This window comes from Propithecus coquereli, unplaced genomic scaffold (genome assembly GCF_000956105.1).
Source record: "Propithecus coquereli isolate 6110/MARCELLA unplaced genomic scaffold, Pcoq_1.0 Scaffold314, whole genome shotgun sequence".
NCBI lineage: Eukaryota > Metazoa > Chordata > Mammalia > Primates > Indriidae > Propithecus > Propithecus coquereli.
In genome coordinates, this window is record NW_012148775.1 from 2458002 (window position 1) to 2472289 (window position 14288).

General features: G+C 44.7%; 1 protein-coding gene across 1 annotated transcript; it reads left to right on the forward strand.

Annotated features, from left to right (window-relative positions):
- The first annotated feature begins 10438 nt into the window (after positions 1-10438).
- DYNLL1 (dynein, light chain, LC8-type 1) lies at positions 10439-12930 on the forward strand. The gene is made up of 3 exons (XM_012650182.1): positions 10439-10603; positions 10824-10961; positions 12504-12930. The coding sequence occupies exons 2-3, from the start codon at positions 10830-10832 to the stop codon at positions 12639-12641; spliced, it is 270 nt and encodes an 89-aa protein (XP_012505636.1). The 5' UTR covers positions 10439-10603; positions 10824-10829; the 3' UTR covers positions 12642-12930.
- Positions 12931-14288: the final 1358 nt, after the last annotated feature.

The window sequence follows — 14288 nt, forward strand, 5'->3', positions numbered from 1 at the left end:
CACAGAACTCAGGAAAATACTTTATTTACATTTACCAGTTTATTTATAAAGGATATAACTCAGGATCAGCTAAACAGAAGAGATGCATAGGGCAAGGTATGGCAGGGGTGGGGGGTAGGGTGGGAGCAGAGCTTCCATGCCCTTTCCAGGTACACAACCCTCCCAATACATAAATGTGCTCATCATTCCAGAAGCTCTAGGAACCTCCTTGTTCAAGAGTTTTTATAACCCAATCTCCCCTCCTCCTCCCCTCCCTGGAGATTGGGGGATGGGGCTGAAAATTCCCACCCTCTAAGCTTGTGTATGGTCTTCGTGGTGAACTCCCATATGTGTTAATGTGTTAATAAAAATACATGTTCACATTTTGTCTTTTCTCTTGCAGCAAATCTGTCTTTTGTCAGTTTAATTCACAGGCCCCCGAAGACTAAACCTGAGGGTAGACGAAAAATTTTTCCTCCCTGATGTTGTCTACAAACTGATTCTAAAATGTCCATGGAAAGGCAAAGTTTTCTGTCTCCAGTTTAGGACTGTTAAAAAACAAAACAAAGTGATTATAGTCAACGATAAGTTAGGGTACACTTTAAAATAACTAAAAGAGTGGAACTGGAATGTTCCTATCACAAAGAAATGATAAATACCTGAGGTGATGGATACTCCAATTACTCTGATTTGATTCATTCACATTGTATGCCTATATCAAAACACCACATGTAGCCTGTAAAGATATACAACTATTATGTACCCATAATAATTAAAAAAATTTTTTTTAAATTCTAAAAAAATAGAAAGGCAAAGATACTACAATAGCCAAAATCATTCTGCAAAAGATGAACAAAGTCAGAGGACTCTCCTTACCCTATTTCAAGACTTCCTATAGAGTTGTGGTAATCAAGACAGGGTGGCATTGGTGAAGGGATAAATATACAGATCAATGGAACAGAATAGAGAGCCCAGCAACAGACTCACAGATACAGTCAACTGATTTTTGACAAAGGTGCAAATGCAATTCAGTGACAAGAGGACAATCTTTTTAGGACTTGAATTGGGAACCATGAGAGTGTTTTTAGTAGAGAGACATACTATTACTTGGCTTATTTGTTTGTTTGCTTGACTTCACATTTCCTAGGTTCGCTGTGACCTATTTGGTGGAGAATAGTCTGTGGCACAGCAAAGGTGGGCCTGGGAAGACTCCTTGGATGCTATGTGATTGTCGATGTGCGAAATGATGCTGGTTTGGGCTTCTCACTACCAATGGTGGAGGTAGTGAGAAGAGGCCAGGTTGGAGATATATTTTCAAGACAGAGCTTAAAGAATTTGCTGATGGATTGGATGTGAAGTGTGACGGGAGTCAAGGAAAACTTCTAGATTTCTTTCCTGAGCACCTGGAAGAATGGAGTTGCTATTTACAGTGATGAGGAAGACTGCAAGATAAGCAGATTTGGGGCTGAAGCAGGTCTGTTTTTGATGTGTTAGGTTTGAGGTAGATGCCTATTAGACATTCCAGAGATATTTCAAGTAGGAGTTGTAAATATGGGATGGGCATTTGGGGAGAAGTCTAGGGTGCAAATGCAAATTTTGGAGTCACGAACACAGAGATGGTACTTAAAACCATGGAAATGGAGACTCCTAAGGGAGAGAATTTAAGTAGAGAAGAGGCCCAGTAGAGAAGACCTGGGACACTCCTTCCTTCAGAGGTCAGGGAGAAGGGGTAAAACAAGTAGAGGAGACTGCAGAGGAGCAGCCAGTGAGATGGGAGGAGAACTGAGAGAGTATGGGGTCCTGGAAGCCAAGCGAGGACCCCAAGGAGCTTCAGAGAGGAAGAGAGCAACTGTGACAAGTACAACAATGAAGGGCACTGAGAACTGACCACTGTATTTAACAGCATGGCAGTCACCAGTGACCTTGATGAGCTGTTTTCGTGCAGCGGATTAAAGAAAGAACGGGAGGAGAGGAATTGGAGACAGTGAGTACTGACAACTCTAGGAGGAAAGCCAAGATGAGGTGGTAGCTGGAGGAGAATGTGTGGGCAAGGGAAGTATTTTAAAAAGAATTTTACAGCATGTTTGTATGCTGATGGGAACAATCCAGTAGACAGGGGAAATGGATGATGCAGGAGTGGGAGAAGAGACATTCACGAGAGTGCGAGGAGATAACCTTAGACAGGAGCGTGAATGTTCATGCAGGTTAATGGAGGGGAAGCAGAGCGTGTGCAAACGTGGTGGGCAGGTGGGTAGAGATGGTGGTGGGAACACACGGAAGTTCATTAAAAGAATGAAATAGATTTATATGTCGTGACAGGGAAAATACAGAATCATCCTATTTTGGTAAAAAGGAAAAAAAAACCCTATTATATGCAGAAAGAAAATTGAATTTTAATAGTTATCTTTGAGTTGTAAAATTACCAGGAACTTTCTTTTTCAGATTCTAAATTTCTGCAGTGTCTGACTTTTAGACAATGAGTATCTGTTACTTCTAAAAGTAGAATAAAAAAGAATTATTTTTATCTTTGAAGGATGTGCTTCAGAACAAAGCACTGTTACAAGACTGAAAAATTGCAAACAACCTAAGTATCCAATAATAAGGGATTGTTTTAAAAAGTTATGGATGGACTATTAAGAAGCTATTAAGATTATGCTGTAGAAGTCTTTTTAAGGACATGGAAAAGCAGGTAACAAAAATGATGCATACAGTATGATCGGTATTATATAACTATGGATATTTACATGTATGCATAGAAAAAAAGGCTAGATGTATTTAGGGCAAAGTATTAACAATGGTTGTCTCTGTACAGTTAATATTTATAATTTATTCTTTGTGTTCTTATGTATCTTCTACCATGTGCATTTATTATTTTTGTCATTTTTAATAAAAATAGATATCGGGGGGAAAAACTGATTAGTTAAAACCCCTGTAAACATTTCACGCATGTAATGGCTATGACATCGAGTTTGAGAACAGCTGCAGTTGGCTGCACTAATTATATTATTTTACCTTATAGCCTGGCAGTGAAGGGCCCATAAATTCAGGGAGGCTGATTTATGTGAACCCAAATGGAAAATGGTCACAGAGAAAAGAATCACGGAGGCTCTGGCTGGGACCAGCTGGCACCCCTGCTAATGAAATAATACCCTTGGAGCTTCTGGGGGGAAGTGGCTCCGGGAAGAAACAGATTTTTATGACCAGCTTTAAGCTCTGGCTTTGTGATCGCCAGATGACAAGTTTGGGGGTATCAAGCATTCTGCTGTTACTGAGAGAGAACAATAACTTCTTTGCACCCCCCTGCCTGCCACTCAAGAGAACTGGGGCTCTGCAAACAGATGTTTAAAATAAAGAAATCGAGAGGCTGAGGCAAAGCGCTTCCTCACTGGTGTCCTGGTGGCCCTAGTGGTCCCTGCTGACCTACCTTCTCTAGTGATCCTCTGATCATGTGAGCCCTTACCTTTCAGGGCCACTGGTGGCCTCAGGATGGAGTCCACAGGTTTTAACCAGGCTCACAAGACTCCAAAGGTCTGGCTGCTGTCTATCTCTCTGGTCTTGTTTTTCCCACACTCCCTCCCACAATTTCTGTAGCTAAGTTGGCCTTCTTCAGCTGTCAGCTTTCTTGGAACATGCTGTTCCTTCTACCTGAAAAGCTCTCTGCACTTCCTCTTAGCCTAGATTCCTGTTCTGATAGATTGCTCTTCAAATGTGACTTCCTGACCAGCCTGGGCAACATAGCGAGACCCCATTCTACAAAAAATAAAGAAAAGTAGCTGGGCATGGTGGCACTTACCTATAGTCCCAGCTACTTGGGAGGCTGAGGCAGGAAGATTGCTTAAGCCCAGGAATTTGAGGCTGCGGTAAGCTATGATCATGCCACTGCATTCCAGCCTGTATGACAGGGTCACCAGACTATAAAAAAAAAAGCCTATTAAAAAAAAAAAAAGTGACTTCTTAGAAAAGCCTTCCCTGCCTCCCAGACTACAGCAGATCCCCCATTAATAGCTCTCATGCCAGCCTATCTTTCTCCTTCATTGCATTTGTCACAACTGTAATCACATCCTGTGATCTGTGTGTATGCTTGTTCAATGGCTGCCTCCTCTGCACACAAAATGTAAAATCCATGAGCACAGGGGCCGTATCTGACTTGCTCCCTTTGTAGGCACTCCTTAGTGCCTACAACCTTGTACCAAGTAGGTGCTCAATAAATGTCTGTTGAAAAAAATAAATGACTAAGAAGCAAGGTAGGAACTCTCAACGCTCATCCTCTAAATGGCCAAAGCACTTAGGCAGGAAAAATTAAATAAGTAATGGAGCGTCTCTTGAGCAGGCGCCAAGGGAAGTACATCTCTATACCTAGCACTTAGCTCAGGGCCTGGCCCACAGTAAATGCTCAGAGAATATTGCTAGCTGAATAAGCATTACCACTTCCATCTACATGTACTCCACCCTCAGTGGTGATCTCATCCAGTCCCATGGCTTTAAATGTCATCTATAAGCTGATGACTCTCCAAATTATAGCTCTAGCCTGGACCTCTTCCCAGAACTCATATACCCAACTGCACATTTGCCACCTCCACTTGGAATGCCTAATAGGCATCTAACACTTAACATGGCCAAAACAGAACTTTTTGTTTCCTCTGCCAGACTTCCCCATCTCCATCTAGTCTTCTCATTGTTCAGACCACAAGTCTGGAGTCATCCTCACTGCTCTCAGTCCCTCAGTCTGCACCCAATTCACGAGCAAATCTGTCAGCTCCACCTTCAGAACACATCTAGAGTGTGACCATCTCTCATCCCATCTCTGTCACTACTGTTCTGGTGCAAGCCACCATCGCCTCTCGCCGGGACCGTACAATAGCCTCTCACTGGCCTCTCTGCCCCCACTGGCTCCCCCACCCTGTCTTCTGCTCAGGAGCCAGATCATCAAGTCATGGCTCAAATGGTATCTTCTCAGAGAGGCCTTCCTGGAAAACTCGCTTTAAAACAATATTCCCTCACCCTATCACCTTTGGTTCTCTTATTCTGCTTTATTATTATCCATTGTACTATCAGGGTGTGAATATTTTTGCTTGTTTATCCTCTTTATTCTCCTGCTAAGATACAAGTTCAGTGAAGAAGGGACTTTGCCTGTTTTGTTCTCTTGTGTATCTCCAGTACCTACAATAGTGTTTGACACCTAGTTCTCTCTAAAAAATCTGTCCATAATCATGAATGAAGGCCTGAATGAACTCTGAATGAGTTCTGGAAAGGCAGATTTTCTCCCAGTCGGTGAATCAGAATGGAGATGCCAGAAATCAGATAGCAACTACCTGTCCCTTTGGAGCCCTAGAATAATTCAGAGTTAACTCAAGACCACTTTGCATATAATTAAAGAGTGATTCTGAGGTCACCTACTGAGTCAGAGAGGGCTTGTTAGCTCTTAGAACAGACTATATAGATCCTGCCTCTTAGTCTACACAGGAGCTCGCTTGATCTGTAATTGTTGGACATTCTATCCCTTCATCTGTAAGTTGGCCTGCCTGCCTTGTGGCCTTTGCTTGGAGCTGTGAGTTTGGGATCTGTGACATTCAGACTCAGTCCAGATTGTTTAGGGTGGTGGTTCTCAACTAGTAGTGATTTCACCCTCCAGAGGACATTTGGTACCATCTGTAGACACTTCTGGCTGTTGAAACTGGGGGTGTGATATGATTGGCATCTAGTGGGTAGAGGACAGGGGTGCTGTTAAACATCATCTAAGGCACAGAATAGCTCCACATAACAAAAAAAACTTTCTGGTCCAAAATGTTCATAGTGCCAAGGTTGAGAAATCATTGCCTAGGGTAACACTAATGGTAGGTGGTAGCTAGCATCATCGATCTTTGCCACGTGCCGAGTATTGCAGTATGTTCTTTATGTGTACTATCTCACTTAATCTCCAAATCATCCCTGAGAAACCAGGACCATTACAATCCCCATTTTACACATGAGGAATCTGAGGCTCCATGAGTTGGACTCACTTACCTAAGGTCACATACCTTAGTAGGTGCAGAGTGGGGATGCACACCCAAGGCTGCTTGGCCTCAAGGTCTATCCTTTTAACATCTGCTCTGGGTTGCTCTGCCCACTGATTGGGAGCTGAGGGGGCCTGTTAGGCCTCTCTGGAAGTGTCTGACTTTAGCTACTTCCCCTGTGGACAGCGGAGTGTCGGTCCACTCAGGTGATGCTTGGCTATTGGCCAGAGGGGAGGTTTTTCTTCTCTGAGTTGTCTCAGCCTGTCTGGCCTCATTCTCCCTGCACTGCAGTACAGTCCTTGGCTCCAAAGCTCGGTGCCCCTGCCAGCCCCAAGCTAGTGCCAGCCCTTTGCTTTGGGGAGGAAGTTTCTGGATTCAGACCTAGGCCTTGAACTCTCTCCCATGGGGCACTTCCTTTCTGGGCAGGGGTCCTTGAATCAACTCTGGGGCCTGCAAAGTCACTTCACACTTTTTTCAGAACAGGGAGGGTTGGAGCTGTAGGTCGGTTACAACTCACGGTCCAAGAAAGGGGCCAAGGTCCCAGAAAGCTTGAAAAGAGATTGCTGGACAGGGCTGGGAACAGAGTGATCCTAGGGCAGTGGTGAAGTGGAAGTGGCACAGGCCATCATCCTTTCTAGCCTGCTTATGGCTTGGGAGAAGTGCAGGCCCTGCAAAGAATCCTTCAGTCTGCTTGTGAATACAACTCCAAAGGGATTTCTGAGGGCCCTGGGAAAGTCTGATGGCTAAAGTGGAAAGGTAATTCTGTCCAGGGAGGATCAGGACAGTCAAGGACCAATCTAGGGTCAAGTTTGAGGTATCTGTTGCTGAGGAAGCAATGCCGAATTAGTCTGAAGTATCCATCCCTTCTTCCATTCATCCATTCGTCTAAGAAACACATTTTTAGGGAGTTCCTGCCAGGAGCCAGGGATGCTTACAGTCTCCAGGGACATCACTCTAGTTTTAAGCATCTCTTTGTCTAGGAAGATGGTATAGCTCAGAGGTTCCATCTACTATGTGGGACTATGGAGTCAGACCAGGAGTCAAACCCAGCTCTGTTACTTCCCATCAGTGTGACTTCACCTCTCTGAACCTCATTTTCTTCACCTGTGTAACGGAGAGGCCAACAGTTCTTACCTTATAGAACTGTTGGGGGAAGTCAATGAGATAATGTATCCAAAATGCCCGGCACATGGTAGGGTCTCAATACATAACAGCATTAGCTACCACTTACTGAATCCTGGCTAGGTCTTTAGATGCATTATTTAATATAATCCTTGCCACCACCCTATAATGAAGGCATGATCTCCACTTAAAAATCAAGAGCTACTCAGGAGGCTGAGGCAGGAGGATGGCTTGAGCTAGGAGTTTGTGCCTGGGTGATACAAGACCCCGTATCTTTAAAAAAAAAAAAAATAGCTGGACGTGGTGGCACACGCCTGTAGTCCCAGCTATTCAGAGGCTGAGGCAGGAGGATCCCTTGAGCTCAGGAGTTTGAGGTTGCAGTGAGCTATGATGATGTCACTATACTCTAGCCTGGGTGACAGAGTGAGACCCTGACTCAAAAAAAAAAAAAAAATTAAGAACCTGCACCTTGAATAGGTTAACTAACTTAAAGGAGGTCACAGCTTAGGTTTTTCCCAGGTCTGTCTGATTCCAAAGCCTGTGTTCTCAGAAACCTTGCCTCTCCCTAATTATAATTTCCTGTGGCAAAAATGAAACATGCAGGTTTTCACACTCAGAGGGTTTTCAAACAAATTTACCGGTTAAGAGTGGAATAGAGTGAGTTGCCAAAACGTGTGATTCTACAGAACCCCAGGTGGGTCACTTCACCTGGTGAAGGAATCTCACATTCATTCTATCATTCTAGCAGGCTGGGTTATTCTGGAGCAGTTGTTTATTTGTTTGTTTGTTCTTTGAGACAGGGTCTTCTTGCTCTGTTGCTGGGGCTAGAGTGTAATGGCATCATCGTGGCATCATCGTAGCTCACTGCAACATCGAACTCCCTGGCTCAAGCGATCCTCCTGCCTCAGCCTCACAGGTAGCTGGGACTAAAAGCACGTGCCACCACACTGGGCCAATTTTTTCATTTTTTGTAGAGACAGGTTCTTGCTCTTGCTCAGATTGGTCTGGAACCCCTGGCCTTGAGCAGCCACCACCACCCTCTTCTGCCTAGTAGTGCTAGGATTACAGGTGTGAACCACCATACCCAGCCTAGAGCAGTTGTTTTTTATTCTCCTTGGGTTCTGAATACCTTCGTGAATCTGTTGGAAACTATGGATCCTCTCTGTTAAAATGCCTGTAAGCATTATACACATTTTTGTGCACAATTCCAGGGGGCTTGTGAAACCTGTGAAATCCATCATGGACCCCATTTAAGAACCTGCCTCTAGGGCAGCATTTCCCAAGCGTGGAACACATATCACTAGTGATGTCCAAAATCAATTCGAGGATGCAAGGACAAAACATTTTGAACTCTAATATTTACATTCTGTAGTTACCTTCTATTTATGACAAATGAAACTGGTTTTCTATTTATGAAAATGATATACATTTATCTTTTAAAGACATACTTATTTTATTTGTTATTTATTTTTTTTAGAGATGGGGAGGGTCTCACTATGTTGTCCAGGCTAGTCTCAACATCCTGGCTTCAAGCAATCCTCCTGCCTCAGCCTCCTGAGTAGCTGGGACTACAGGTGCAAGCCACAGCACCTGGCAAGGTATACTTATTTTAAAAATAAAGAGAGTTTAAAGAAGAATATTAATAATTTTATACAAAATATTGTGAATAAATTATTATATTATTACATTATATATACAAATAATATTAGTAATAATGAAATATTAAATAAATAATAGTAGAGGTTATCGGCATGGAAAAAGTCATGAGGATAATTTAGGAAATTTCTCTGGGGTTTCTACTTGGTAGAATCATAGTGGCTTTACTTCAGTGTCATCTGCACTTCCAAAGGACCCTGGTCATTTCCAGGGTCTTCACTTCTTCTCAACCTCAGGAGAGCCACCATAAAAGGAATATTTTAACGCCTCAAATCCCTAATCCCACCATTAGAAACACAGAGCTGGAAAAAGCCATGGATTTAATTGATATGTGTATGTTGTACCTGAGGAAGTTCTCATTATTTCCATCTTTTTTTGGAGTTGTGTGCCTCTGGTCAAATTGCTATAAGGGGTAATGAGAGTCCAGTGAAAAATGCAGAAATGTAAACAGGAAGCTTCCTGTTACATGATCAATGTGATAGTTTATTTATGGAAGTTCAAAAATACATTATAGGCATCTAAGAGTTGGTTGTTCAAAAGCTTGCTGTGGCCTTTGGGGCAGTTCCATAAACTGACAATCATTGATAAGATTCCTTAAACACTTACTATGTGCCACACACTGTGCTGAGAACATAAAATTCATTAGTTCATTTAACATTTCCAACATGCCTATGAAGTCATTTCCTTTTACACTTAGTCCCCCTTTACAGATTAAAAAAAAAGTAAGGTTCAAACAGCTAGTAAAGGACAGTGCTGGGATTGAAATCCAGATCTGACTCTACCCCCAAACCCCACCAAGACCTTGCTTTTTTAACCCCTTAGTATCTCCTCCCTAAGCCAGAGGAGACATCTCTAAGGGCTGCTTTTCTTGCCGTTAGAATACCTCCTTCTCAGAGGTAGAAACTCTCCCACACAGGAAAGACTGCCTCATGTGAGCAAGAAACCCCACCCTGGACAAACACCCCGGGGCTCAACTCTCCCAAATCCACGCAGAGCCCCAACCACACCTCCTTAAAGGAGGTCTGTATTGCCTAACAGAGACCCCACTCTTGGGGACAATCCTTTAATTTGGAAGGAAACGCCTTCCCTTCCTGAAGCCCTCCCTCAATCTTGAGGATGCCCTCCCCTAAATATGTCAGAGCACGACGCCCAGTGCAAAATGAAAACGTGGGGCCCCTTGTCAAAAAATTAAGTGTTTCAAGAATGAGACAGCAGAGCATTAAACCAAGTTCTGGGACCCCTCCTGTGCGACTGCACTGGTGGCTTGACGGTGAAGCCGCCCCTGCTTCAGAGATACTCTTTCACCAAAGGGAGAAGCCATCTCAGTCACAATTCGTGAATCCTTATGTGGGGGGTTGACGACACACCTTCTTGAGACTGTCGTTCAAGAACACACCCTGGGACAACCTCTGTGAATGTGGAATCACTTCCCTTGGCGCCTGCGGAAACTCCTCTCTCACCCCTTCAAGCAGCTGGGTGGTCCTCGAGACCCAGCCTCGACTCCACCTTCCCGAAGTGTGGGCCTCACCGCGTGGGGCCCATTGCCAGGGCAACCGACGCCGTGAGCGGTGCATTGTGGTCTGCAACAAAATGCGGGAGAAAGATCCTGAGGGAACCATTGAGTCCACGGACCAATGGGAGAATTCTGTGGGCTGCGTTAAGCCAATAGGGACGAGCGGCTGGGGGCGGGGCCAGCGGGAGCGGGGCGGGGCCTGAGCACTAGGCGGCGGCGTCTGGCGTGGGGCTGCTTAGATGCGCCACGGCTTCGGTTGCTACCGCAGCTGTTTGTGGGCTTGAGCTGTGCTAGCACCTCCCCCAGGAGACCGTTGCAGTCGGCTAGCCCTTTCTCCTCGGTGAGAAATTCGAAGGCTCCAAGGGGGTGTCCTCGCTTTTTTCGCTACCTGGTTTCGACCCCGCCGCGCTTATCTCGCCGCGCGGCCCGCGCTTCCTGAGGAGAAGTGGGGTGGGGGGCGGCGTCCCTGGTGGTGCGGGCCGAGCGTCGGGGGCGGGCGCCTTGGTGGCGCGGCCCACACCCCAAACTCCTCACCCCTTTGCCCGGGCCTTGCCCCTCAGGTAACCATGTGCGACCGAAAGGCCGTGATCAAAAATGCGGACATGTCGGAGGAGATGCAACAGGACTCCGTGGAGTGCGCTACTCAGGCGTTGGAGAAATATAACATAGAAAAGGACATTGCGGCCCATATCAAGAAGGTGAGGACGGGGCGCGGGGGCCAGGGGGGCGTCGCAGCTGGGAGCGGGGAGTTCCTTTTCTCCAAGCCTGCGTTCCCAGAGCGCCTTTGGAGCACTCTGGGAGGCTCGGGGCGTGGAGGTTTCTAGAAAGGACGCACGTGAATTTTGCGCTCCTCCTGGAAGACCAGAGCCTCGGCGCCCGAAGTTTTTTTTTTTTTTTTAAACCCAGCTCCACGGGGTGAAAGCGCCACCTAGCAACGGTAGCTAAGATCAGGGAGCAGCGGTTCCCCCTTCTGTGTGATTCCTGCGCCGAGGATCCATCTGGGTGTTCCGGAGGGGGGAGCTGCGTGGGTGTTTCCAGCCGGGCTGGAAGGAGGTCTTGCCAGCCTTCCAGTGGGGAGTCAGTCGGCAGTTGCGGGAAAGTAGGTGGTGGTGGGGGGGTTGGGGGCTGGGGTGGGGGGCTTGGTAAATGGCAGTCTGTAGAAAGCTGGCAGCACTGCCAACTTCTCCAGCAATGTTTGCTGGAAGGGAAGGAAGCTGGCAGCCCAAGCCGTGGGAGGGTTCCAGTCGCGAATGGAGAGATGAAAGACTTCAGATGGAACAGAAATAAATACCTTTTTTGACAAACGCAGCAGTGTGTGCATATAATTTGTAAGAACGTTTACTCCTCTTAACAGATTTAAATGGTTTTCTCACTGCAGGCAATGTAAGAGTAGCCAAATTCTGTGTGATTCCCCACAAAGGCTTGTAAGAATTTTTATAAAGAAAGATTTCTTTGGCCGCTGCCTACACAGGCATTCTAGTCCCCAGTGCCCTTTGGGGCGGGGGAAATGGTGAAGAATTCTTGCAACTTGCTAACCTAGTGAACCAGCCAGTAGATTAGCACCATCAGGATACCTGTAGACAGGAGGGCTGTTTGAATTATACTTCAGTATGAAATTGAGCCGTTGCCTGTCAGATTCTGTTTTCAGCATTTCTTTTTTTTATAGGAACAATGGAGTGCTTAAGTGCCCCTATACATTTAATTTTGATTAAATTAAACCATTTGGTGTAAGGTGCTAATTGAAGCTTTGTCCTTTTGGAAGTCTTGATTCCGTGGTGCTGGAGTGCAGTTAAAAACTTGGTGATGAGGAATGGGGTTCAGTTGGGTATTTGGGGCTACATTTTTACCATTTTATTGTATTTGGGTGCATAGCAAATATAATAGGGTAGTTCTGTTTACACAGAAGAACATGATAAACTACAACTGTTGATATCACCTGCTGTCAATGAAGTAGAATATTATAGAAAGTGTAATTATCATTGTAACAAAGCACCCTGACTTTGAGGCTGACCCTTCTGCCTTTTACCTCCACAGCTCCTATTCATCTTAGTTCAGACTGCAAGTATGTTTGCATTAATGCGCTATGTAGGCGACTTGGAGCTGGGGAACATTCTTTCATTCTAAGAATTTGCAGATACTAACGTTCTTCTTTTCTGCCCCTACAGGCTCTGGCTTATCCAGGAGGCAGACTCCTACCTACCTTTGATCACTAAAATTCCAGTTTTTTTTTTCTTTCCCAGGAGTTTGACAAGAAGTACAATCCCACCTGGCATTGCATTGTGGGGAGGAACTTCGGTAGTTATGTGACACACGAAACCAAGCACTTCATCTACTTCTACCTGGGCCAAGTGGCCATTCTTCTGTTCAAATCTGGTTAAAAGCATGGACTGTGCTACACACCCAGTGATCCATCCAAAAAACAAGGACTGTAGCCTAAATTCCAAATACCAGAGACTGAAATTTTCAGCCTTGTGAAGGGAACACCTCGATCTTTGAACCTTTATTGTGTTTTGTACAGGGGGCATTCTCTGTACTAGTTTGTTGTGGTTATAAAATAATTAGCAAAACAGCTTACATTTGTATTTATTTTCTATTCCATAATTTTGCCCCATGTTTTTTTCTCTCAAAATCCATTCCTTTAAAAAATAAATCTGTTGCAGGTGTGTATGTGTGTGAATTTGTTCAAATCACAGAGGGTTAAAGATGGTCACTTGATTAAGTGAGTGAATTGGTGGGGATGAGTCCTTTGTTAGAGAAGTTTCTGGAAGGATTCTGTGGGATACAGTAGTCTAGCCATTTCAGTATTCTTGAGTCTTTCCAGTTCTTACCCACCTTGCAACTATAGTGCATGTTGAAAAATACATGACAAACTTTCGGATTAAATTTTAGACCTAATGTAAAAGCATTTGAGGATAATATTTTTTAAATTGCTATAGAATGTTCTGGGCCTCTGGCCTCAGGTGGTGGTGGTGGATGTGTAGTTGTACTCCTTTAAGCTTTCTATGGCTGTAAAGTGGCAGTAAATAATGAAGTTCGTTGCCGGACTCCAGGCTATGCCCATCCTGTGCCTAGAATGAAGATGGTCTTGAAAAGTTTTTGAGCAGCAGCTCTCCATGCGTTTTAAATAAAGTCTGTGGGAATTAATATTTTTAACCTACTGTGCTTTAACTAGTTGCGGTCAAAAACTGGTTAACAAATGTGAATTGAAGCTTTTTCCTTAAAAAGACTCAAAGCTATGGATAAAGTTTTCCTGCTACTGACTTGGGGAAGATTGCAGTCTTAGGAAGAAAACCAAATATGGCAGATTTAGCTTTTATAGGTAGAAGGAAATACGCTAGAGGCTGAAACAACCCACACCCACCTTGGGTAATTACAAGAACGGTCTTGATTTCTAGTTGCATATGTAATTTTCCTTTGCATTTGTAAGATGCCTTTGGGATTTCTGAGCAGCCGGGCTATGGCTGTAAAGAAAGTGATAAATTTGATAGGTCATGACCCCCCTCTTAAGAGTAGCATTAGGTCAGTAACCTCTGGAAGTTTTTCTTCACCAGTAGGGGACCTAGTGATGCTAGGGGTCCTAGTAGGTTTTAGGGCCCCACATTAGGACTGGGAGGGTTTCAGGGCAGAGGTGCAAAAGTTTGTTTTACCATTGTGGCAGTTTTCCCCCTGCTGTCTGCAGGAAAGAGGGATGAGGTACTGTGGGACAAACAGGAGACTGCAATTGGGGTGACTTAGGTTTATATTTATGTAAACAGACTGAAAATGTTGCCGTAATTCATCTTTTTGCTATCCCCTTTCCCTCTTAAGTGACCTGGCTAGATTTCTATTTGAAGCCCAGCAGGAATCTGGCCTCTGAAACTGTATCTTGTCCAATTAGCCCTACTCCAAATAGACGATCTGTCTCCAGCAATAGACCCCAGAGCTGATTCGAGACCATATAGCTAGACATTGGGGGTTCTGATTGAATTTGATCTGGCCCATTATCTACTGTTGGGAGGTTGGCAGCTTTTAACTTTTATTTTTTG